The following is a 27,846-nucleotide window of genomic DNA, read 5'->3' on the forward strand; positions in this document are numbered from 1 at the left end:
GCTGTACATTATATGCTTATTATTACAAGCACAAGAGAATAATTGAAACATGAAATATATAATCCACATTAGACATTAAAGAATGCATTACTGAAACTGATGAGATGCTCATTATTAAATGTTTCATTTCAATGTTTCCCAAACGCATACACTTCTAATTTTATAAAATACATGCTGTCGAACTGGTCTTTATAAGGATCTTTATGAAAATTATCCAATTTAAAAGTGGCTTTTGTGTGGTTGAATGATTTTCTATGAAGACTAGTCGTTAAATTAAAATATTATCTACCTTCTCACTATATAAATTATATAATAAACTGTCTAATTTTTGTCAGTGATAAATATGATTTAAGATGGTTAAAATATAGTATAAAATATAGAGTTTGTTGGAAAATATGTTTAAAAATAGCAACTTGTTTATAGGTTTCCTTTATCGTATATTTCTTTATCAATACCAAGTGGAATGAAAAAAACAAACAACGGTAAAACATAATTACACAATATTCAACAAAAAATATTAAAATGTTGTTTATTTTCCACAAGACGAGACAGTAATGCCTTAGACCTTTCAAACAGTTCACTTCAAGGGTTCAGCCTCAGGGCGTAGAATGCTCACTTCCATTGGGAAAATGCTCAGCAAAGTCTATAAATGAAATCTGTGGTTTTGAAAATCTGTTACGATTTGAAAATAATCTGACGCCCCCCAAGCCTGACCTTCATGTTTCATGGAAACGGTGTGCAACAGGGTTTGAGATATGTTTTCTCTTGTTTGGTGGGTGTGTCAAGAATGTTGCCAAATCAGCAGCAGCATGTACATAACCCATGAGGTTTAAAAGAGACAGCTCGCACAACGGGTCCAAGTGAAGTAGTTTACAAAAGTGTTTGCAGCAGCTCGATATACGCAACAATTAAAGATGTTAGAAGACATTTATTTTGCAGTATTCAACATGATTTACTCAGATTTTATCAGGCTTTCATCAGGCCTTCTCAGCTGGCATTGTTCAACTCTTGGATCATCACAACAAGATGTAAAATAATGGTTTGCAATGTTTTGTCTGGGCTGTATCCAGCCCTGGTCTTAGCTGTTCATCTGCTAGTTTAAGATGGTCAAGTGGTTCCTCACCAGCTCAATCAATGTCACTTTCGTGAAACAAAAAGACAAACGCATATTAAAAGTATAAAGCGAATAATATAATAAATTAATAATAATTTATAACTTCAGCACGAGGAATCGTTAAGATATAAAACTCAATAGCGTTATTTTTTATTAATCTCTAAACTAAAATATTTTTTTAAATAGCCAAATTATGAGAAAAAATACTTGTTCCAGTTCAAGAGTTCTGCCGCAGGACCTCTGTGCGCAGGATTTAAGATACCTCCACTGCGCATGCGCACTTCAATACAGCATCAATTTTGTCTCGCTGTAAACGGTTATATTAATATTTTTTATCATTGTAAGGTTAGTTTTAGGGTTGGCGTTAGCTAATGTACTTTATTGTAATTATAAGGCGAGATTTTGCGCCACTTCCGGTTTCCCTTCTAGTCAAAGCCCACTGCTTACGTCAATATACCCACAAGTTGGTATTCACAAAGACTGACAAGTTTTATTGCGTAACCACAGGGGCAGAGTTCTCTCACGTGTTATCAGGACAAACTGCAGAACAGCAAACAGTCTTCTACACGTTTTCGAAGACTCGTTAAAAGTGTGAAGATGTCAGCCCAAATCATCAGCGGGAAGAATGTTTCAGCGTAAGATATTTTATTTATTCAAAAGAAAAGACTTTTATTACACGAGGTTAAGAACTTACCTGAAGATTTCATGAATCATATTTGTACGTGCGTTTTGGTTGCTGTTACTTTTTAAGCTACTCAAGTTTGACAAATAACTTATAAGAATGATTATAGTGGAAATCTGCTTAAAAGTTTACTTTTGTTTTTTAATGAATTCATCGACCTACTGTTACATTTTGATAGAGTACCACAGCATCCTTAAGTGTTACTGTTAATGCACGTATAACGTTAATTTGTGGTGCACCAGCTGTTTTTTTATTTAGCTTTTATATAAAATGTGGGCAAGGGGGTGTCTGCATCCCGCGGGAACGCATGGGACAATGATACCCCCCTATGGTGCACACCCACCACTAGCAATCATATAACTGTTTTAAAGCATCCTAGTCGTTCTAAAATGAAATTTTGCATATGCTTAAGATGCTGTCTATCGTTAGTTGATAGATAGGTGTGAAAAAAGACTGGGACGGCATATTCTCTATATTTTTTCATAATAATATAAATCATGATATTGTTCTGATTGCTGGATACACTACAGATACTAATAATGTACATTTGCATGGTATTTTGTTGTGCATTGGCTTGCTTTGATGGCATTGTGTCCAAGGAAATAAGACTTTGTGACTTTTATTTCTCCAGTCAGCTCAGAGAGAGGCTGAAGAATGAGGTGGATGCCATGAGGACTACACACCCAAATTTTAAACCAGGTCTTGTAGTCTTACAGGTCAGTGGGGACGGGTCAACTGTCTTTAGGTGAATCTTTTATGATCAAGTTTAATGGTTCTGAAGTGCTGGTGAAGATGTAATGTGTGTGTGTGTGTAGATATTTAAAATACTGAATATTTTAAATCATAACAGGTGTTGTTTGTAATATTGTAAATGTTATTTTTCTTAATGTGACTTTGCTTGATTTAGTGTATTACATAAAAATAGTTATAATTTTAGTGTGATTTTACAAAGAGCCTTGTGTTTTTCTAGGGACATTTAGGACAAACACATGCTAGAGGTCGTAGTCATTTCCCTTGGATTGTTTTTATGTGTACAATTCCTAACTACTACTACTACTATATACAATGTTTACATTAATCTATACTTTCTTCTCCATAATAATGTCAAAGCAAAAAAAAAGATTTGTGGCAAATTTATAACAAAAAATAAAATAAATACAGTACATTCGGAAAGTATTCACAACGCTTCACTTTTTCCACATTTTATTTTGTTACAGCCTTATTCCAAAATGGATTAAATTCATTATTTTCCTCAAAATTCTACAAACAATACCCCATAATTACAACGTGAAAGAAGTTTGTTTGAAATCCTTGCAGGTTTCTTAAAACAAAAAAACGAAAAGAGCCCATGTACATAAGTATTCTCAGCCTTTGCCATGACTCTCAAAATTGAGCTCAGGTGCATCCTCTTTCCACTGATATTCCTTAAGATGTTTCTACAACTTGATTGGAGTCCAACGAGACAGGATTGTATCGAGGCACAGATCTGGGGAAAGGTACAGAAAAATTCCTGCATCATTGAAGGTCCCAAGGAGCACAGTGGCCTCTATCGTCTGTAAATGGAAAAAGTTGGGAACCACCAGGACTTTACCTAGAGCTGGCCGCCCTGCCAAACTGAGAGATCGGGGGAGAAGGGCCTTAGTCAGGGAGGTGACAAAGAACCCGACGGTCACTCAGACAGAGCTCCACCGTTTCTCTGTGGAGATAGGAGAACCTTCCAGAAGAACAACCATCTCTGCAGCACTCCACCAATCAGGCCTGTATGGCAGAGTGGCCAGACGGAAGCCACTCCTCAGTAAAAGGCACATGACAGCTCGCCTGGAGTTTGCCAAAAGGCACCTGAAGGACTCCCTAACCATGAGAAACCAAATTCTCTGGTCTGATGAAACAAAGATTGCATTCTTTGTCTGGAGGACACCAGGCACTGCTCATCACCTGGCCAATACCGTACCTGCAGTGAAGCGTAGTGGAAGCATCATGCTGTGGGGAAGTTTTTCAGCGGCAGGAACTGGGAGACTAATCAGGATCGAGGGAAAGATGAATGCAGCAATGTACAGAGACATCCCCAATGCAAACCTACTCCAGATCGCTCTGGACCTCAGACTAGGGCGAAAGTTCATCTTCCAATAGGACAATAACTCTTAAGCACGCAGCCAAGATAACAAAGGAGTGGCTACAGGACAACTCTGTGTATTTCCTTCAGTGGCCCAGACTTGAACCCGATTGAACGTCTCTTGAGAGATCTGAAATGGCTGTGCACCAACACTCCCCATCCAACCTGATGGAACTTGAGAGGTCCTGCAAAGAAGAATGAGAGAAACTGCCCAAAAATAGGTGTGATAATCTTGTAGCATCATACTCAAAAACACTTGAGGCGGTAATTGGTGCCAAATTGAGCAAAGGCTGTGAATACTATTGTACATGCGCTGTAAAAACTTTCCGGATGCACTGTAATTACACTGCATAAGTATCCATCCCCTTAACTTAATTCTTGTTCAAAACACCATATTTTGGGGTATGATGTGACAAGCTTTTTACACATCTGCATTTGGCATTTTTCTGAAACCTTCTGCCCGCTCTGAGGTTCTGAATTATCTGGTCTAGGTTTTCATTGAAACTGAGCATTGTTTCTGACAGTTTGAAAGATTATTTTAAGTGTTTTTTTCACTCACGTGTCTTCACTGAGTTTTGAGTTTGGCCACTCTGAAATTGAGCCCAGATTGGTGGAGTTTTAGACAGTCGCGTCCCCAACGGGCCACCCCCAAAAATCACTGGCGAGCCGCCCCATTGGACCATCAATCAGATAGAGATTTGTATTCCTATATTAAAACTTCAACATTCATACGAGGAGTAATGTGGGACACGAAACTCATTAGTACAACTTTTTTTTTATTAAGATCAGATTATCACCTTTAATGTTGGGCTGTAACTCACCGAAAATGGTGTTTTTTGTGTTGCTAAACGTTTGCATGGTGCTTTCATATTTACTTTTTGCCTTCGCTTACACTGCCCTACCAGATCTAAAAAGGAATGTCCCTTTGCAATCCTGCCAAAAAGGAGAGTATGATTTCCAGAGCAGAGTTATGATTGCATCATCCGTGATATTTGGGTATGACATGATAAAATTATATCATGCATGATTCAAAAGCACCTTCAGATTGCATTGTTAATTGTTTGTCTAAAAAGCAAGAGCTGCCCAAACCCAGTCATATACTGTATCCAGGCATTTTAGTCATCACTATAAATTGAGACCCCTTCCTCTGCCATTCCCAGGTCAAGGGTCATTTATACTGACCTAACACTGTTAGCACATCTTTAATTCTCTGGGACCCTATAAAGTTTACATACAAAAGACTACATTTATTTTTAATGTTTGGCTATAGACCAGTGTTCTTTTCTTGTACCTGTTCACTCGAACTTCCTGTTTGCATGTTGATTGATTTAACCTTTGTTTTAGGTGGGAGACAGAGAGGACTCTAACCTGTACATAAGTATGAAGCTGAAAGCCGCTGCTGAGGTAAAGCCACACACTAGCCTCTGTAAACCTGGTGCAGTAGTTCAGCAGTTAGCTGATGCATCAGGATGTTTTGATTCAATAGCAGGCCAGCTCTATTCTGGTACATATATTGTATATACTCTGATCTGCCACAACTTTACAACCACCGGCCTAATATCATGCAGATGCCCTAATAAAACAGATCTGACCAATAAACATGAAATTCTAAATTAAATAAAATGCTTGATTATTTCACACATGGTCGACCTATTGGTGTGTACTGCGATATGTAAGTTTGGTTCAAGTCAAAGAAGACTTGAGTCGGTAGGCTGGCACTCGTAACCCTTTATTTACAATATCTAAAAACATAAACCTTGAGCCTGAACCACGCCCCCTGTCTGTATATATCGTATGATATTGTAATTTTACTGTATGAGCTGGTAAATGCTGATATGTGTTCTTATTTAAACAATACTTATGACTTTCATAATATCATATTTTCACTTCATCTTATATGGCCTAAAAGAATCTGTGGTAACGGTATTATCGTGATGTCTACTTGAATGTGTTTTTTAAATGAACAAATAATGCTGTTAGTCACAGGTTTTATTTTATGCCTCTTCAAATTTTTGGCTCTTAAAGAATATTGACAGGAGAGAATTAAACGTATGCTGAATTATTTACGATAATATCAAGTGTCTAGAATTAAAACGGTATCAACAAAATGGTTTTTATGTCACAGTTATTGACAATACCGGTATATTGTGAGACCACTTAGTTGGAATTTCAAGAGCCTTAATTGCTCTCATGCCAAAGGACAGAACAAAAGAACACTGATGTATTAAAGACACTGTTAATAACAATAACTCTCTCACTCTTAAGATTGGAATCAATGCTGTACATGTGAAGCTTCCACAGACCGCTACTGAAAATGAGGTACAGCAGATAAGTCAAAGAAGTGATAACTTAATATTTAAATTATTTCAAGTCTGTCTCTGTCTTCATTTTGCTGTGGTTTCTTTGTGCACTTTGAAGATTATGTCCAGGGTTCATGAAATCAATGAGAATTCCAGTGTTCATGGACTCATAGTGCAGCTGCCCCTCGACTCCATTCACACTATTAATACAGAGAGGGTCATCAACGCTGTGTCTCCAGAGAAAGATGTTGATGGGTAAAAAGAGATTTAAAGCTTTTATGGAATTGTTTTTCTTCTTTTTATTTGTATTTCAACTAGGGATGCATTGATATGTACATTTTGACCGATAACCGATAAGTCTTCAGCATTGGAAGCCGATAATCGATTTATTTGCCGATACACCATATCTAAATATTAATATCAAATTCCCTAAAGGCAACAAGTGGATAACTGCTTTTATTTGAATACATTGACTGCAGAAAACTGCTGAAATTTCCCCCTGAAAATCATGAACAAAGCCTATTTTACACTAGTTAACAATTTTTTAACCTACAAACTTTCTGGTATATTTTTTATTTAATAAACAAATTATAGATGTTCCTCCAGAGCAACCCAAAAAAATGCTCTTAAAAGCCACGTGTCTAACAGGTCTCAAAACCAATGGATTCAAACAGGATTCGGCTTCAAACAATTTGCTTTTGTTCAAATAATTTACACATTCATAACGTATCTATATACTGTACCTTCTTCAACAATGTTTTGCTGATAGCAGTAAGTGAATGATCACAACAGAAAGATAGTACTGTACTGTATTTTAACTCTGAGCAGCATGCAGCTGAAGAAGTTTAACAAGAGGAAATTATTTATCGTCTATAATATATCGGCCTAAATTTTATTACCGGCGAAGCCGATAAAAATGACCATTTATAGCCCATCCCTAATTTCAACAAACTATGGCATTTAACTTTTTTCTGGCCCATCAGAAAAGCATACTAAATGAGAATGACAAAGATGTTTTGATGTCTTGTATATTTTTGCTTTCTTAAGGTTGACCAGTATAAATGCAGGAAAACTTGCCCGTGGTGATATTGGAGACTGTTTTATACCATGTACTCCGAAAGGATGCATGGAGCTCATCAAACAAACAGGTGGGAAACGCACCTCATAATTCTTATTTTGAAGCGTTACTTAAGTAAGGGTGGTCGCTTTTAGTAAAAGACAAAAATACATTTTATGGGTCAAAGTTATCGAATTTTCTTTTATGCAAAAAATCATTAGGATATTAAGTAAAAATCATGTTATGTGAATATATTTAGTAAATTTACTACCTTCAATATATAAAAACTTTATTTTTGAGTTGATGGCCTGTAACAGTGCCCCTGATTAACAACTTTGAAGGCAATTTTCTCAATATGTTTTTTTACCCTCAGATTCAAGAGTTTTAAACGGTTGTATCTCAGACAGATATTGTCCTATTTTAACAACTTATTTAATCAGTTTTCAAATTATGTAAAAATCTAAAATAAAAATAAAATAATCAAACAATGGTTTTGTTTTCCAGGGTCACAAATGTATAATATTAGCACCCCTAACCACTCTGGACAGTGCTCAGAATCCAGAGTTCCATGATAGTTGTCTTAGAGGCATAGTTTACCCCAAAATTTAAATTCTGTCATTATATCCAAATATATTACTTTGTGTTCAGGAGAACATAGAAATGTAAACAGGTTTGGAACAACCTGCGTAAACGAGTTGCATTTTTGTTTAAGATACTAAATCTACCCTACACTGCAATTGACGTAATATTTACATTTATGCATTTGGCAGACGCTTTTATTAAAGCGACTTACATTGCATTGTATTATACATTTGTTTCTGACTATGTGCAATCACTCGGGATCGAACCCATCACATTGGCATTGCTAGTGCCATGCTCTAGTGAAGAAAGGGTCCAAATGATGTGATTTAATTCAAATTCAGTTATTTAAAGCGGTTTGTTCATGGTGTGTGCGGCAGCAACGATGCACAAGTTAATGGGTCATCACAAACATTGTGAATGTTGTATGAAGTTTTGACAGATTAGTACTGGAAATACACAGGTCATACACACAATTCTGTGGACAATGATGGTATTTGATATTGACACAAGGAAGGGGCACAGGGCTACAGAAAGATTTTATTCTCATCACATGTTGCTTTGTAAACTGCTGGCATCCACAATGAGTTTGATCAGCGTTTTCTTGTTCATAGCAAAGGGTTCTATAAACTTGTATTTTACAGTTTGTTTGTACAGTAAGCTTCATATCATTCAAAATCATACCCCTCAAAATCCCCCATAGAGCCCCGGCTAATAACAAATCCCAATTTAACCCCTGAATATAACCGTGTGTGGTTACACTTTAGTATAGGGACCAATTCTCACTATTATTTAGTAGTTTATTAGCATGCCTATTATTAGCATATTGGCTGTTAATTATTACTTATAAAGCACATATTCTGCATGACCATAATAAACATCCCTAATCCTACCCAATACCTAAATCTAACAATTACTTTACTTACAATTAATAAGCAACAAATTTAGAGTTATTGAGGCAAAAGTCATAGTTAATGCATTGTTAATAGCGAGAATTGTACCTTAAAATAAAGTGTGACCCAGTCTGCATTACTGTATATTCATTCCGTATCTTTGTGTCTCAGGTGTGCCTTTGGCGGGAAAAAGGGCTGTGGTGATTGGCCGCAGTAAGATTGTGGGTGCACCAATGCATGACCTTCTTCTTTGGAATCATGCTACTGTGACAACCTGTCATTCCAAGACTGCAGACCTGCCCTCTGAGGTGACATAATTGTATTTTGTGAATATTACTGTGTTAAATATCTGTGTCGGAGTTTAGTTACTAAAGTAGTAAATGTGTACAGTTTATAAATCTACATTCCTGTCAAGTGTTTAGCACTTAACTCTTTCACCGCCATTGACGAGTTATCTCGTCAATTAAAAAAAAAAGTTTTTATGGCAATCAGTGTTTGTACTGTTGTACAGCAGGTGGCACTATTACACACCTTTGGGTAAAAGTACAGAATCTCAGAACCTAGAACGTATATGTTTTAGCGGTTTTTAATGATTGTTCTAAATATAATCTGGGCGGAATCTTTGACAAAAAACGTTAATTATCTCATCTGTTTAATCTATGTGATGCATTTTTGAAGAAACCTACACACATCTACGGAGTGATAAAAACGAACACATGAAGATAGAAGAATAAGGTTTCTTTTGTTTAAAAGCTGAGACTCTGTTCTTTCATTTGAAATATTGTTTGTCCATATATACAGAAAATTGACTGTGAGCCATTAAAGTTTGGTGAAAATGTAAAAAAACGCTGGCGTAGGCTGGCAACTTTTTTTAAGAGGCTGGCGGCGAATGAGTTAATATTATTTATTTATTTATTAAGTATTTATAATAAATGGAGCATTATTGAATTAGTCACTATTTTTCTCAGTGAATATATTTCTAAAGGTGCAGTTGACATCAAATATGGTTCTTGGGTTGTTTCCTAAATCTGGTTAAAGTTTCATGTCAACAGCTCCTTTTGAAAGATATTAACTGCGAAAAATGGGGACATGTTTTGTTCCAAACATTTGACAAATTCATTGCCTTGGAATTATAAGGTTCTATCTGCGTTTTTTAGTTTAGTATAACATGCAGTTTATTTTCAATTTATCGGGCAGCCCTTCTCACAAACTCATTTACAGAGAAGCCCAGCTGTATGAACAAAAACGTAATTGTAATGCCCATTTTGTGTGTCCATAAGGTTTATGTATTACACCCCAGGTCAGTTACTCAATCTCTGTTCTGTAACAGGGACTAAATCTTGACTGTCAGAGAAAATAAATATTTTTACATTTTCAAAGTGAACAAAATTGAGCTAAAACACTAAACCAAAACAAGACGTGATATAAAACTATTGATTATAAACGCACAGGGGTAGAGGAGAGATCTAAACTAAACAGAGGTGATTATAGGTTAGATTATAGATTATAGAGGTGAATAATTAAGTGAGGTAACAAACAGGAATACAGTTTTAAACCATAGAAGCACATAAGGGATTAAATGAGGTCATCAAGGGTAATAATTAACTAAAACACCAGGAACAGCGAGTCATGGTTTCCCTGTTTTTTAACCAATGACTTTAGGACCAAGGAGACGCCAACAGGTAAACCAGAACCGACTCAAAGACAGAGGCAGCAGTAAATGGCAATCCCACTTAATTGAATCAAATCAGTCTTTCAACCAATCAGTGACGTTGTCAATGCTTATAAGCGAGGACACACATGCTGGATGCTGATAGGAAAAGACTGCATTAGACAAGAATTTTACATAACACCATTAATATTAATGCGCTTTATGTAGACATTCTGTAGAGAACCTTTTGACATGATTCAGTGGTGATTGTGCACCGACATGTTGTGTAGTAGCACTATAATAGCCTATGAGAGAGAACAATGCTTGTCAATATGGTGGGGTTGGAGTACCTATTAGCATATTTGCCTTTCAAACCCTCTTTACAGAGCTTTAGGTATATGGGTATAAGCGTGAAAAAGAACTTTTCAGACGTATTTGAGCGAAACTTTGTTCCTTTGTTTAATTTTCTTAAACAGGATTTCAGTCGTTGATATCTACTTTCTCTATCATTGGTCGGTAGGGTTAACTCCAAAATTCTATATCTTCTATTTTATATTTATATGGAATATGTTTCACAGCCATAGTCCTTTCCGTGTAAATGTTGTGTTTACATCTGTATTTCATAATGGCAGTAATTTATTTTAAATAAACTGCTGCAAAACTCAACACATGATTAGCTTTAGTGTTCTTTACTAGACTCCATGTATTGTTAGTTTAACACAGAAAATGATATACAACCCTCCAAAAACTGAGAATGTAACTTTATTTAGGTTAAATCATTTTCGATATGTAAAATAGCACCAGAATAACAAGTACATGGCCTTACCAAAATTTTCCTGGTTAAATGAAATACTCGCTTTCATGCTAGTATGTTGTGACTAGCAATAAATAACTGATACAAGTTGAGCCTGTGAATATGAATTTGGTTTACTGTTGTAGATAGTCCTATTTTAAAACAACACTTAGATTCAGTGTTAATAACTGATTGCTTCTTGCTTCATTTTGTAGGTGAGAATGGCAGACATCCTGGTGACTGCGATTGGAAAACCAGAGATGGTTCGAGGAGACTGGCTAAAGAAGGGAGCCGTGGTCATTGACTGTGGTATTAACACCGTCCCTGGTGGGTCATGTAGCCCCATGCCTTTTGTTTATAACCTTCTCTAGATCTTACGATGCATGACGCATTGCTTACATCAATATAGTTTACATATGCCTGTTATGTGATACTACCGCACTTATCATTACCAGAAAATCAGAGATGCAGGATGTATATATCATTTAAAATGAAAGCCACTGTCAGTATTTATTCAAACGCATATTTTTGCCAATAAATGTTGATACATACATTTTTTAAATGTTATATTAGCTAGTACAGTTATTTAACTTGAATGATGGTACTTTTGATCAAATGCTTTTCCAAGTAATGATGTCCTCTCAGACAGCAGCAGACCTAGCGGAAAGAAAGTCGTTGGGGACGTTCACTATGATTCTGCCAAAGATCATGCTGCATTTATCACACCTGTACCTGGAGGTGTCGGCCCTATGACCGTAGCCATGCTTATGGAGGTATTGTGGTCTTTCACTACTTTATCAAATAATAGCACATTGATTGTAGTAGGAATAGATGACAAATAGAAAATGAACCATTGCACCAACAGGGACTCTGCTTTTCCTAAACACTTCCAATCAAAGCAGATATTAACTGAATTAATGCAAGGTAGCACTTCTTCACAGTACCACACTTTAATTCTCTAGGCTCTTAAGAATGTCCTATTTTTCCACAAATAAGTATAAATGCAGACTGCATAGCAAGGTGCTTGATTTTACCTGTGGCAACGGGGCTGACTGAAACAGTCAATGCCAATAATTAAGGTGCATCCCGAAACTGTCCATATGTAGTTGGAAGTTCTTTAACTTTTATGCCGTCATATGACAGACATCTTTTGACATTTACCATTTTTATGTAAATTTTGTTATTTGCTTTTGAAACAATGTTTTTATGATAGAATCATAGAATTAGAATTGTCTCTAATATCTCATCAGAACACAGTTTTGAGTGCCAAACAATTCCTTCAAGCAAAAGAACCAGGGAAGTGGAACATAAGTTACACAAAACTCAACCTGCAATGCCCTGTTCCAAGGTTAGATGCATTTTCATTTTACTTTTCACTTTTTGTTTACTAATAGTTTTCTTGATCAACAGATCGATAGCTCTGTGAAATACAAAAACATTTTTTTATGAACCTGATTACTTTGATTCTTCATTGCATTCTTAAATTGTGGCAAATCTGCTCACTGTATTTGAGACAATTTACAGTTTCAATTCATTTGAAGTATTAAAATGCTACTTGGGACTTTCTTTTTAACTCCACATTTTACGGCATTGAAACGGCAATTAATAAAACTGTTTGTAATGTGACCATGTCTTTACGAAGTGTCCAGTAAATAAAAAAACTGTATTAAAATTTTTACATCTTCCCAAAAAATATTCTTGTCCGTACAATCTCTATAATGTTGGGTTAAAAGGGGGTTTAGGTGGAAAACTAAATTTGACACTTCTAAACATTGCATATAGCAGGGATGGGATTCTAGTGAATGCATACATTTAAATGAACTAAAACCGCAAAATGCAGCGTTTCCAAATACACAAGGTTTAATGCTGACTTGGGATGTATGGATGACATAGATATGCCATCTAGTGACCACAGTATTCTTTACTTTTTGTGTTTGATTATTGTTTAATGAATTAATGCTGATTACAATAAAAATAGGGCTAATATAAACTTCTCAAGGGGTGCCATTTGTTAATCCCATTTGATTTGACATTAGCATACGATATTTGCACAAAGCATCAACCAATATAGTTACAATATTTTTAAGGTGACTGTTAAACTAATAAACTTTTGAACTAATATTTCCAAAATTGCCAGTCTGAATTGGAATACTATAATTCTTTGTTTTTCTGTTTATAAGTGAAGAATATCTATTTTTGGCAAACAGTTGCATGTTTTAATCATGTAACATTTAATTAGTAACATTAAGGACTATTTTTGGGGGGGGATTGGGGTTGGGTGAGGGTTTGTGCAGTCTTCCTTCTTTTTATGTCCTTGGCTGAACACATCCCTGATATGTGTTGGTAAATATTTTTATGTTTAAGGTTCTCCATACATTTCTCACTGAAATGTTTTATTTAATAAAGATGCTTTAGGTAAAAGTGCACCAAGGGCTAATAGACAAATATTACTTGCCATTTTAATTGTCATATTTTATTGATAAGACAGTAGCTTTTTTGTTTACATTTTCATTATTTATCACACATTTCTAAGCTAAGCTAAGGGCCCCTCACATCTTGGGAGAGAGAAAAAACCATTGGCATGTGCAAACACATTTTCCAAATGCAAATAGTATTTCAAAGACAAATCTGACATTTTAAATTGTAAACGATTGAGGGTTTTTCTCACAGTTATGTACTTAAGAAGATACCCTACAGGCTTTATGTAGAGGAACAATACATTATCTTCAGTTAAAAAAATGTTCAATCAATAATGTACACTTTCTAACTTTTTTTTACTGTTTTAATTTTAAGTTAAACTGCCTACGTTTTGAATATTACATCTTTTCTTATCAATATAAATATATTTTGGATTTTTAAAAAAGGCATTTTTCCTTTGTTAATTTACTCTGGCAAAGGTTTACATTTTGACAGCATATCCACAAAATGTATTCTGTCTTATTTAAAGCTGATAGTATATTTGTTTCTTTTCCCCTGCAGCGATATTGTCATCTCTCGCTCCTGTGTACCCAAACCCATTGAGCATCTTAGTAAGGAAATTGGTATTTTTCCGGATGAGCTTGAACTTTATGGTGAAACCAAGGCCAAAGTCCAGCTGAAAATGCTTGATCGGCTGCAGGCACAACCAAATGGCAAATATGTGGTTGTAACTGGGTAAAAATCTTTTTCATCTCTTTCACCTGTTAAGTTGAATTCACATTGTGTAAGTTTGTATAGGTATAGGTGGTCTTGGTTATTCTAATTGAATGAAACACTTATGCATGTGTACTATTTTAAATGTAGAATCACACCGACTCCTCTGGGTGAAGGAAAGAGCACAACTACCATAGGCTTGGTTCAGGCACTCGGTGCTCATCTCAAACATAATGCATTTGCGTGTGTTCGCCAACCATCACAAGGGCCAACATTTGGCATCAAAGGTAAATTAATCTGATATTCAGACATTGAACCTGCACTCACCTGTTCTACGCATATCTTCGCCTTATATGTTAAAAACCTCAGATCATTTTATGAAACTTTCATCTCCTTATAAGAGTGTAGTATTGCAAACTCCATTAAACATTTTACCATATTTAAAAGGTTTTTGCATTATTGTAATTTGACTTGCCATTTGTTGCTTTGTTTTGCTACAGTGTATTTTGTAAAAAAATAATCCTGTATCTGTAGGTGGTGCTGCTGGAGGGGGCTACTCTCAAGTTATTCCTATGGAAGAGGTATTATTTTTAGTAGATTTATTAGTTCACATCAGTTTATGAAATTGTGTGTTTTTTTTGTGTGTTTTTTTAAAGTTCAATCTTCATTTGACTGGTGACATTCATGCTATAACAGCAGCCAATAACTTGGTTGCTGCTGCAATTGATGCTCGTATCTTCCATGAAGCCACTCAATCTGATAAGGTAATACTTGTTTTCAATCATATCTGCAGTTACTTAGTTTAATTGTTTGTTGTTGGTGTTGATTGTTTTATCTTGTTGTTTAGTAAAAGATTTTGGATCATTGGTTTAATTTCCATGAAATACACAGATTTTAGAACAAAAATATTTGCCACAAGACACGAGTCTTTCACTGGAGTGCTTCAATGTGCACAACCAAGTATTTTAAAATGCATTTAGTTTAAGTGACTGGTTAAGGCAGCTTTTCAACTTTTTAAAGTTTCATTGTTTTTTAAGGACGCATACTCTCCAGACATACCACATAACCTACCGTGTTATAATCAATGTCATGGTCATGGTGTATTCCCAGGCACCAGTGAATATGATGAAGTGATATTTATTTCTGCTGTAGGCTCTCTTTAATCGCTTGGTACCATTGACTGATGGTCAGAGAAAGTTTTCTCCAGTCCAGACCAACAGACTTAAAGTAAGAATACATCTTAATTTTCTCCTTTCTAACATTGTTTTACATCAATAATATTGCTGAATATCTTCATTTAGCATCCACGTCATCTAAAGTAGATATTAGTTCCTTCTCCTGAGAAGAAATTTGTAAATGATAGTGAAAGCCAAAATATCAAATACAATAGATGAATATTTACAATAAAATGTAGACTCTCTGACAATGTTATCAGTTCAAAAATCTGAGAGTGTGAAATGTTTAAATTAGGAATGCATCTTCCTTCCTATGGAATTATTTTTGTGCTGATGAAACAAAACTGGACAAAAAGAAGAAAAACACATTTTATAAATCCACTGCTAGTTTAGATTTGCGCTGTACTGCTGTATAGTAGCAGTTCTGTCATTACATGGCTTGTTTATGATTTGTTTTATTATGTTTTGTCAGGTATTATTTTGTATGAATGATCATAAAGATTATTTTCTTGACCAGGAACAATAAGATCCAATACATAAAAGGACAAGTTTTAAAAAGGACATTTTTAATATTACCATGGCAGTGAGAAATTTTTGGTTTGAATAAAACCATTGCTGCATACTGTACAGAAATTAAACTCACATTAACTCATTCCTCGCCAGCCTTTTTAAAAAAAAGTTGACAGCCTATGCCAACATTTTCTTACATTTTCACCCAACTTTAATGGCTCGCAGTACATTTTCTTTAAAGAATATATGGACAAACAATGTCAAAAATGCATCATATTGATTAAACAGATGAGATAATTAATGTTTTTTGTCAAAGATTCCCCCAGATTACACTCAGAACAATCATTAAAAACCGCTAAAACATAAACGTTCTAGATTCTGGGATTCTGTACTTTTTCCCAAAGGTGTGTAATGGCGGCACCGATTGCCGTAAAAACTCGTCTTTGGTGGGGAAGCATTTTTTTTTTAATTGCGAGATAACTGGTCAATGGCGGTAAAAGAGTTAACCTGAGGATGTCTTTCATGTCCGGAGGGTGATTGTAGTGTGAATATCTAAATTTTGACAAAAATGTCTAAAAAAACCCAAAATTTTTCCCATGGCGACGATATATCAAATATTGATCTATTGAGAGTTTTCAAATACATTTAATATTTTTCAAACATTGCTAAACAAATTATTACACAGTTGGAGGTCTTCAGAAAGAACGCTATTTTAACTCGCTCTGCTTTTTGCAAATAACCTTGCCATTGTGTATAAACACATCTACAAAAACAGTTTCAAGAGTCGCAGAAAAGACTTTGTTAAATATAAACATAAAAGGTCATTTAAAGTTTGACACAGTTGACATCTATAAAGATTATCTGAAAACATAACCTTTTATTATGCTATTATACCTCAAACCTCACCTGGCAACTCAATGCTCTAAAAGCATTGTTTCTATGCTTTTTCAGAAATCACTTTAAATATATATTCTAGCAGAAAGATCATAAACTTTGATTTGCAAAAAGGAAACATCAACTTTGCATTGGGTTTATTATTTTCGGAGTATTTTTTTCTTTCTTTCTCACTGTTTCATTTAAAGTTTGCATTTGTTTATTTTTGCACAAAAATAATCCCATTCTTTCCTCTATTCAATACAACTTGCTTTTAATAGTTAATTCATAATATATTTGTATCTGGCTCAGTAACATTTGGAAAATGGATTTTATTAATAATGGTGTTAAAAAAGTGTATTACTTGGTAATTTTTTTGCCTTTCAGAACTATTATTTATGTCTATCATAATAGTTATAAATATAACCAAAAACTAAATGTGGTTGATTTGTTGTGGAACGTCCCAGTAGCATGTTATCTGTCTTTGATTTTTTTTTACATACAGAATCTTGGCATAGAAAAAAATGACCCCAGCACATTAACAGAGAAGGAGATCTCGTCCTTCGTCAGGCTAGACATTGACCCTGAAACCATCAGCTGGCAGCGAGGTGTGGTAAAGCCGTATTCGATTACATTTCCATTATTCCCTATTTTAACTTGGAACACTTTTGTATCGGCTTGGGTGATATTGCTAAAAATTGTGGTGAAGTGTACACATTTACATTTTTTTTTATTTGTAATTTTTAACAGTGGTGGACACAAATGATCGTTTCCTGAGACAAATAACCATTGGCCAGTCTCCAACTGAGAAGGGTTTCACCAGAACTGTAAGCAGTGGCAGACACTTATGAAGAAGGATGCTTCATAATACTAATGAATAAGATTCAGTGACGTAGTCACTCAGGATTGGTCAACTGTCTTTAGCTTGAATACCAATTTGAAGGGCTGTACAGATGCTATGAAAAAAACGGTCTTTGAGAAATATAAGCGTGTGACACAGTTTTCCACGTGGTTTAGACAGAACCGCTTGTTTGTGTGAAGTGTGTTTGTCGCAAAGCTTTCGTCAACCACACTCCCTTTCGACGACCCCTCAAAAGCCCTATTCGCACGGGATTAGTATTACCTGGGGACTTCTAGTCACTTTAATAATTGACAGGTTTTCTGTGATCTTAGTCCTGTGCGAATCGGCCATGTTGTTATTTGTGACGTAAAAATTCCCCCCACAAACTACCTACCATATTTTGACAAACACAGAGATCTTGTGATTATATTAGTCAGGTGTGAATCTGCATCTCTGATTTGGCGGGCTCATATATCATTTTTCAAGGTTTTATCCACCGTTTGTGAATAATGGATGCTGTGTTGAAGTGTTTTGATATTATTTCGGGTGCTAGATCATATCCATACCTGCCAATACTGTTGTTTTTGCCGGGAGTTTCCCGTTTGATTATTTATCATGGAAACTCTCGTAACATTTGGTTGGGGAAGCTTCGTCAGTGGGAATGAACAAAAAATCCAACAAATCACTGCGAAACTACATTTGAAATCACAAATAAGCATGCATTGCAGAAATGCATAAACAATCACTAAAACCGCTTTTAAATGGACATTAAATGTAAATTAAATTTAAATATCTTTACAACTGCAGAGTTGTACCATAATTATTGTTCTGAAATAGTAGTTATGTTGAAAATAATACAACATTTTAATATAGACCGGAAATATTTTACTAATTTCTTTTAAATGCTGCTTTGCTTTCGCAGCCTAAACCATTATGTGCACAAGGTAGCATATCAAGTCTCCTGTCATTTTAGTTGCTAGTATTATAACATGGTATTTTTGATTACGATTCATTATTTTTAAATCCACAAATTTGAAGTACGAGGTACATGCATGTAATGTCTATTTTGATCACAATCTTGTGGGAAAGCGGGTCCACAGAACTTTACTGACTCAATGGAATTTACTTTCATTTTGTTGCTTGCCAAGGTTCAGTAACACTGTTGTCTTCTGCAGGCTCAGTTTGACATCACCGTGGCCAGTGAGATTATGGCAGTTTTAGCTCTTACCACTAGTCTGGAGGATATGAGACAGAGGCTATCGAAAATGGTGGTGGCCAGCAGCCGCAGCGGTCAGCCTGTCACCACAGAGGATTTGGTGTGAAGCTCTCTTCTTCACCTTGTATAAAAAGATCTTCAGATGGGTTGTGTGTTTTTAATCATGTTTGTGTTTTAGGGAGTGTGTGGAGCTTTGACTGTACTCATGCGAGATGCTATCAAACCCAACCTCATGCAGACACTTGAGGTGAGAGTCGTCATCCTGTGTTGGGTGTTTATTTATAGATTCACGCAATTGGATCATTCTTCTGCTTAGATCAATACATTTCAGCAAGCAATCAGATATGTTTTAAGCCCTTTAATTAATATTTAATCAGGGAAATCCTGTGTTTGTTCACGCTGGACCTTTTGCAAACATTGCACATGGAAACTCATCAATCCTGGCTGATAAAATTGCTCTGAAACTAGTTGGGCCTCAGGGATTTGTGGGTAAGTAACACAGATCATAGGCAACATTGTTTTGTTGTTTAAATATTTTTGTATTGTACTGTAATTATACTTGAATTTAAGGGGGCTTATGTTTTTCATGTATCAAATAAAAATGTTTTTAGTGGCAAATAATATAACTATTTAATTGAATTTCTATGAATGCTCATTTCTATTTTTATTTTGTATAATACTATTCAATTTAATAATTTGTTACACTGTATTGTATAAAAAAATTTGTTGAATCTTTGTGTAGATTTGTCGCATAAGTTAAGCCAAGTTTCTAGCTGTTGTATTGACTTGTATCTTTTGTTTGTAGTCAAAATAATCTGCAGGGAAAGTTACGTTTGTTCACAAATCATTTTACTTCAAAACCCGCTAAATACCACACTCTGCCAGGTCTGAAATGTGTGGTATTGCTGAAAGTAAATGTATGATGTAAAATGCTCATGTCAACGAAAAGTTTTATAATAGACTTAGAGGGCTTTGCATCTGAACTCTGTGTTAGTGTTTTAGAGGTGAAAGTCAAAAAATATTAAGGGGGTAGTGCCATTTTACTGTAGTCTGTTTTTATTCTTTTGCAGTCACTGAAGCAGGTTTTGGAGCAGATATTGGGATGGAGAAGTTTTTCAACATCAAGTGTCGTTATTCTGGCCTCAGGCCTCATGTTGTGGTTCTGGTTGCCACGGTTCGAGCACTAAAGATGCATGGAGGTGGACCCAAGGTATGTTTAATTCTTCTTTTATTGTATCAAGTATCAAACACAACCAAAGAAGAAAGTTAACCCTGAATGAACATTTGAATTTTCTCAGATTTATGCATTTTTCAAACAGAAGAAAATTCACAAATTCCGATTAAATGTCTGAAAAGTGCAGACTGCAATCGCCCACAATACTGTACATTTTAGAACCCATGGTTCTCATTTGCGTTTTGTCAGTCATTTTTCAGGGGTTTGTAATTTTTTACATCTGGAATGCATAATTTATACAGGATTTTTTTTATAGGTCACGGCAGGTATGCCTCTGCCAAAAGAGTATGTTGAGGAGGTAAGATTGTTTTAAATGCTCTGTGAATGTTTACCTGGTCTTTCAAAATAATTTTTGTCAGTATTGTTATTTGGGTTTAGATTTAAAAATAATTTCTACAAATAATAAATGTTTAATCAAAGTATCATTAAGATAACGTTTTAGCACATGTCATGGACTGTGGCAACAGTTTAAAAATATCCTCGACCATGAGTAATAATAAAAGTGGTTCTGACTCTTTCAGAATCTGGCACTGCTGGAAGCTGGATGTGGTAACATGAAGAAGCAAGTGCAGAATGCTCAACTTTTTGGAATTCCTGTAGTTGTAGCTGTCAATGCGTTCAAGTAAGACTGCATTTACTTGTTCAATATGCTGTTCATGCTTATGATAATATGCACAACATTGTCTGACAGATAATATTCAGCCTGTTTTAAAAAACCTGTAAAAGTTGGTTAATGTACAGTATGTTTAGAGATACTTCTGATTTGAGTAGACAAGGTTCGCAGGAATTGCATTCTCTATCAGAGAATGTCTGAAATGTTTTTTAGCGTATGACCATAAAGAATGAAACGGCTTGATAATATTCAAATATTGTATAATATCATTGGCTGTATGTTTGCAGGACCGACACAGATTCTGAAGTAGATCTGGTCTGTAAATTGGCTAAAGAAGCAGGGGCATTTGATGCTGTGAAGTCTTCTCACTGGGCTGATGGAGGTGCCGGTGCTGTTGATCTTGCCAGAGCAGTGGAAAAAGCTGCAGAGTCACCCAGTTCTTTCAAATTGCTTTATGATACTGAGGTAAAAATTAACTCTAATAATTTTTTATTTTTTCACGTGTACATTATTGTTATTATAATCTGTTCGTACCTGTACCTTACAGCTACCCATTGTAAATAAGATCAGAATTATTGCGCAAAAGATCTATGGTGCAGATGACATTGAACTCTTGCCAGAGGCCCAACAGAAAGTGGACCTGTACAACAAACAGGTATGATTTTCAGACTACAAAAAGTAATTTAAGTCCCCCTGCTGTCAATAATCACTTAAAACTAAACCTGAGCATCAAAATGGGATAAATGTTTATTTTTCCTGTGATAGTGCCTTGAAATGACTTGAATCAATGCCGCTAAGGTGTCCTCACTCTCTGCTTGCATTTTCTTGGATACCCGTCAACACTCGGGTCGTTTTAATTTTACCACGATTGCGGAAAAAACAGACGTGGAACCCTGGACGCCCCACGGACAGTTTTGAGTTTTCCATGCATGAGTGAGCTTGTAATGCGTGCAATTGGGGCTTTTCCCAAATGTCCAGAGACCTGGGAGTGGAAATAGATGATGAGCTAAACTTCACAGATCAGGTTGCCAGCATCACTCGGTCCTCTACAACATTAGTAAAATAAGACTTTTCCTGTCCATGCATGCAACGCAAGTCCTAGTACAGGCTCTCGTCCTGTCCAGACTGGACTACTGCAATGTGCTACTGGCAGGACATCCAGCTTGCACAACCAAACCTCTAGAGATGATCCATATTACAGTGGCAAGAATGGTCATTAATGACCAAAGAGAGCACACTCTTCATTAACTTACACCTATAGACGCCTTTCCTGTTAGTAAAGATTGTGACACGTTCTTGTGGGTGAAGCTTAGCTGGATGCAGAAAGATCCCTCTGACCACATTACTAATGCAATGGAGCATGTTTTGTCTGCTTGGTTTTTAAGAATGACTCGAAAAAAATCTGATTAAACTTAAACATGTAATATCCATCAATGTCTAGGACGGCAATTGTTTTTTAAAAAAGTTGACTTAAACGCAAGGAATCTGGCTGACCTGTACACAATCATTCAATGGATCAAGAGACGAACTAACAGGATTACCTCCAGTTTAGTGGCCTGACATCTACACCTACCGGACACTATAGTAAAGATTGTTAGCTAATGCATTTACTTGAACACAATCCTGTCACATAACATGAGCCTTCTTACTGTTCCCTTTACCTTATACTAATGCACTTGTGACAACAAAAAATAGATGAATTTTTTTTTTTTTTTTTTTTAGTTTTTGGTCGATAGTTAACTGCTAGTTGTATAACTAACAACGTAAGCGAGCATACCCTAGTTCCCCAGTTTATGATTTAGGCATAAGTGAGATCTTTTTTTAGACACACACTAGAGATGCGCGGATAAGCTAAAATGTCACCCGCATCCGCTGCTTCAAATAAATGATCCACCCGCCAACCGCCCGCACGTATAATTTTCTCTGATATATATATCCGCACCCGACCCAGATCCGATCGTCATTTAAATTACTCAGTAAATTTTCTAGCACTGGCTTTGTCTGTAAATACTTGAATCTAATATTTCGATTTAGCACACACATGATGCACCATATTATAGGTACCAGTTTTATGGCTTTCATATACATACAATGCCTCACAGTCGTTGCATATTACACACCCAGTACTTGATTCATCCACTTCGTTAAAAAAACAACACACCATAATCCACACCACAAAAAGACAGTGTTTTTTTTATCTTAGGTTTCTGTTATGAAGTGAAACGCGAGCATGTTAAATTATTGTTTCTGTTCAGTCCGCTCATTTTATTGTTTAACTACAGCTGTCGTCAGTGTTTTTGTTTGACAATGGCAGAAGAATGTGTTAAAATATCAAATTGGAGACTTTATTCATTCGATTACGTCACTAAACAACACAACAAGATGATATTTAAACTCCTTATGTAGCAGAACCTGTGCTGTATTGAATTGACCGCCTCCAGTTTTCCCTTTGTTTTGCCTCCAGCTAATCCCGTGACGTGGGCGAGAAAGGGATCTGTTTTTCACTAGCTTCCGTCAGCACCGGACCGATTAGTTTTGACTTCTATTTCTTCTGTACTCTTTATATCCTGGATATAATATATAAACCTACGCTTTGTATACTTTGGTAGGCTATATGAGACCGGTTTTACTACACATATGCTTTATGCAGTCCATTTGTTGTTCCGATAGCTTTAATTGTTTACCTCATTTAGAAGTCGCTTTGGATAAAAAGCATGTAAATACATTTAAATGTAAATGTACTCTAAATCCATATGTCACGGTATCTTTCAGTTTCAAAACTTTTTCAGTGTGAACAACAGAACACTGACCAAACATGCACATTTTCAGCCAATGTTGATGAAAGTGGAGTGACTGTCAATTGTTTTGATGATCAATCATCTCCATTCCCAGATAAAGGCTGTCTTTCTTATTTTGTCCACTAGAGGGTAGACATTTGTAACTGTGTCCATATTATCCATAGGATCTGTTGAGGTTAACATGAGGTTGGTGGGTTTATAATTTTCTTTGTCTCCCTCAAGGGTTTTGGAAATTTACCCATATGCATGGCAAAGACCCATCTGTCTCTCTCACATGATGCTGAAAAGAAAGGTGTCCCAACTGGCTTTATCCTTCCCATCCGTGACATTCGTGCCAGTGTAGGGGCAGGCTTTCTCTACCCACTGGTTGGCACAGTAAGTATTATAATCTTTTTACTTAATCTTTTTTCATAGTATGTTAAAATGTAGACTACAGAAGCAGTTGGAGTGTTCACAATAAAAAGAAAAAGTTCAGAGTTTGGGTGTTGCAGACTTTTTAAATTGTCATGTAAACTACAACTCGGAGGACATCTTACAGTTGCTTGAAACGTCCGGACTCCGATAGTGTGATGATGGAGAAACTTGTGCTGGCTGACCAGCAAATTTAAACCCAATTTATGGTTCTGTGTCGGACATACGCCGTAGCTTATGCAGAGCAAAATACCCTACGCTGTAGCCTGGCGGCCACCTCTCCAAAAAATCGAACAACGCTGTGATTGGTCTGTTTCAAGCCCTCCCTCGCTACATTTACTTCGTTACATTTGCTTGAGTAACATTTTGGAAAATATTTACTTTTAATGTAATATGTACGCAGAACACAAGAGTGTGGATGAAGTGCATATGTATCTATATCTATCCAATCAAAACTGCAAATGATTCACATTGTTTGCCATATTGTATGATGAATGCCCGCCTTATGCAAATGACCTGTTAGACACAGAGACGTGGGCTGGCAGAAATATACATTGAAGAACAAAATGAAGAAAACTTGTTGATGGGCGTGTGTTTTCTGTATGTTTACCAAGTAAGAGTTTTTCACCACACACATACATGTGTGACACAACATGAGAAAACATGAGTTTGGTCTAAAATCAGTTTGTATTTCATACAAGAGAGCACTGCAGATGTTCTAGATCATCTTAGGAAATGCTTTGAGTTTAGTTAAATGCGTTGTAAACGCAAAACTTCACTTTAGTTTGACATGGTCTATTATTCTTAATAAGTTAGAGTTGTGTAGGGTACATTGACATTGGGAATAGATGAAATTTAGAGAAATGTTTGTCTATTCTTTAGTCTCTGTGTGTATATTGCTTATGATAATAATTACAAATGTTGATTAAAATATAATATAAAACTATTAGCGTTTATATTAATTTTAGGAATAGTAGCCCTATATAATCAGAGACGAAGTAACTAAGTAACTAGCTACTTGAGTAGTGTTTTCATTGCATAGTTTTTTACTTGTACTCAAGTAATTTTTTAAATTGTGACTTTTACTTGAGGAAAGATTTTGGCTACTCTACCCAGCTCTGTTGATTGTGAAATATCAGCACAGAGTTTATCTTCTGATTTATCTGAAAGATTTTGCAATATTCTGGCCGAGTTGTAGAGTCTCTTACTGTATTCTTAACACGAGACTGATCAAAGTACCACACAATAAGCTATCTCGAGGTTCTTTGTTGTCATATGTCCTTTTGTATTTGCAGCAGCGCTTAGTCAAAGAAATACACGGGCACTATGATTTCTTTGATGTGGAAAATGTGGATGGAGTTGCATAATCCAGAAAAAACTGCATTAAATGTATAACCAGTGTTCAAATAGAAGGGGAATGAGAGGGGGCTGGGGGTCCCGGACCGCTCATTAGCATTGAGGGACCACCGATAAAGCCATAAATAATGAACTTGGGGGTCCCTGTTTTTATAAAACTAGAATACAAAAACACCTTTTTGTTAAATTATTGACAAAACATAAACATTAAGCAAGATTGTCCTTTTATTTCTCCCAATGTATCAGCTTTGAGGAGTAATTGATTAATAATGTAATGTCGTTACACAATCAAGGTCAAAAACTGGTAACTAATTCATTAGTTATGTAAAAAAACACAGCAATGAGATTACAGTTACATAACAGTGGTTTCTATTAAAACAAAACTTTGGCATAAGAACACACTTATGAGTGCTGCTTTTTTAAACAGTAGTTCCTTGTTCTTTTGTCAGTGATGACTCATGTGAGCCACCTGCTGGCACATGCGCAAATAACATGTCTATATATGCAGATTGAATCACAGCTAGTTGAGAAGATGCTGCCAGGGGGAAAATTTGCAGCTCTTTGTCTTCAAAAAAAATGCAAATAACATGGTTGTACAGTGCAAACTATGCCATAAGCACTTTTACCAAAGCTTATAACTAGCCTATATGACATTTTCTTAAATAGGTTATACTCTTCATCAGATATTTAACATTTTGGGCCAAATCCTTAATAATTACATAAAGTTGTTTTTTAGTATTTATTCTTAATTGACTGTATTTATATATCTGACCTTGAGGAAATTGAAGTTGTAAGATGACATTTCTGTAATTTTTTGTTGCTTAGATTAAGTAACTGAATACGCTTTTATGAAGTAATTTTTGTTACTGTAACGAAATACATCTTAAATGTGAACCCCGCGTGTCTGCAGTTTATAAAATGCTACTTTAAATATTTACGTCAGAAAATGCATATGGCTCTCTCTTTATGGCTGGTCAACATTTTTTTTTAAAGATTTAATGCATTTCAAGTAGTCGGATAACTGTGATCCTTACTTTCAGGTGATTGACACTTGTACTGGTTTGTATTTGACCACTTAAAAAAGTGATATGTCCTGAATGTTGATAATATAAGAGAAACACTGAAAGAAAATCCTTTGGAATTACTTAATTTTAATGTGTAAAACGGTCCCACATGATCAGATTGTGTTGAACTAAATAATATTTCATAAATTTTTGTGTGTCAGACCTAAATATTTCATTTGTTTTACTACTTAAAACAATCATGTTGACTCGAGGTGTTATTTTTCATTAATGCAACAAAAGATTATTTTGTAACATTAAAGTAATTTCATCATGTCGTAGGTACCAGATTTTCAAATAAATTCCAACTGATTTTTTGAATGCAACTCTTGTAACATTCCTTTATGTCTGTGGTACCAGAATAATTTAAATTGCTTAGAACTTTTTTAAAATCCTAGAACTAACTTTTGTGAGAGTGGATTAAGGACAACACAGACCGTTAATTCTGCGATCACGATTAGAGGTGCACCAATTGACCAACCAGTCAGACTCACGTTGTCTCGCCAGCTTATTGCTTTATTACCAGCTATATAAAGCAATTGTATATGTGTGTGTGTGTGTATATATATATATACCCTTCCTAAATTACTGCTCATGCAGATGTATTCGTTGCTGTTTGGGTTTGTCTACACGTCTATTTAAAAGGTTTTTTAATGGATTTACTTTTTAAAGACTGTTTATATAGCGATCATTTATAAGTTTTTTTTTCGCAAATCCATTGTAATTATATAAATATATAATGCACTTTTTACATAAACATTTTCTTTGCTATTTTTTTACAGATGCCAACTATTCCAGGCCTTCCAACTCGTCCCTGTTTCTATGACATTGATCTTGACCCTGAGAGTGGAAATATAGTTGGTCTGTTCTAAATGACCCATTTTTAATTAGGGAATGTAATGATCCTTGTAATTTTGCTAAGCATAATGTTACATTAATATTGTACATGTCTTTGATTAATATTGAGGTTTATGGTGGTCTGCACAGGACTGCTTTAAATGTAATAAATAACTTAATTTCTCTCATAACATATTTTACAGTTATTGTTAACATCTGCCAACTTATCATGAATGTTATTCCATTAACTACATTTCTAATAATTGTTACTTGATTGGACCAGAAAATAAAGGATTACATGGCTAGGTCTGGACTTAATGTTTTTATTCTTGCCGTTAAGAACAAATCATAATTTCTCAATACTTTGTCAATTGTCATGTATGTTTTTGGTGTAAAGATCTGTTTAATTCTGGATGTTTAGTTTTTCATTAAACCTGCATATTAAGATCTGATGCAACATTTACAGTTTGACCATAAAACCATTTTAGGTTTCTCTCTATATAATAAGAATTATTTCTCTGTGAACTAAGGTTAGGGTTAGTGATCATTGTGTAAACTTAGTTAAATAAAAAAAGACAAATTTAGAATACAGACAGCTTTTCAGTTG

At 35.4% G+C, this 27,846-nt stretch overlaps 1 protein-coding gene across 1 annotated transcript; it reads left to right on the forward strand.

The window, feature by feature from the left end:
- Positions 1–1,594: 1,594 nt before the first annotated feature.
- On the forward strand, positions 1,595–27,544 carry mthfd1b (methylenetetrahydrofolate dehydrogenase (NADP+ dependent) 1b). Its single transcript, XM_056768040.1, has 27 exons — positions 1,595–1,749; positions 2,428–2,512; positions 5,254–5,313; positions 6,175–6,228; positions 6,328–6,464; positions 7,257–7,357; positions 8,910–9,046; positions 11,398–11,509; positions 11,828–11,955; positions 12,433–12,530; positions 14,162–14,335; positions 14,465–14,601; positions 14,849–14,895; positions 14,971–15,078; positions 15,467–15,541; positions 17,378–17,480; positions 17,623–17,699; positions 18,889–19,029; positions 19,108–19,176; positions 19,307–19,418; positions 20,000–20,139; positions 20,420–20,461; positions 20,685–20,785; positions 21,064–21,241; positions 21,324–21,431; positions 23,797–23,949; positions 27,185–27,544. The coding sequence occupies exons 1-27, from the start codon at positions 1,712–1,714 to the stop codon at positions 27,272–27,274; spliced, it is 2,805 nt and encodes a 934-aa protein (XP_056624018.1). The 5' UTR covers positions 1,595–1,711; the 3' UTR covers positions 27,275–27,544.
- Positions 27,545–27,846: the final 302 nt, after the last annotated feature.

Source organism: Triplophysa dalaica, chromosome 15 (genome assembly GCF_015846415.1).
Source record: "Triplophysa dalaica isolate WHDGS20190420 chromosome 15, ASM1584641v1, whole genome shotgun sequence".
Lineage (NCBI taxonomy): Eukaryota > Metazoa > Chordata > Actinopteri > Cypriniformes > Nemacheilidae > Triplophysa > Triplophysa dalaica.

Excerpts from the sequence above, each read along its gene's own strand:
- mthfd1b (XM_056768040.1), top strand. The coding sequence starts at position 1,712 with ATGTCAGCCCAAATCATCAGCGGGAAGAATGTTTCAGC. Across the intron at positions 2,513-5,253 it reads CAGGTCTTGTAGTCTTACAG|GTGGGAGACAGAGAGGACTC; the intron begins GTCAGTGGGGAC and ends CCTTTGTTTTAG. Across the intron at positions 19,030-19,107 it reads CTGTCACCACAGAGGATTTG|GGAGTGTGTGGAGCTTTGAC; the intron begins GTGTGAAGCTCT and ends TTTGTGTTTTAG.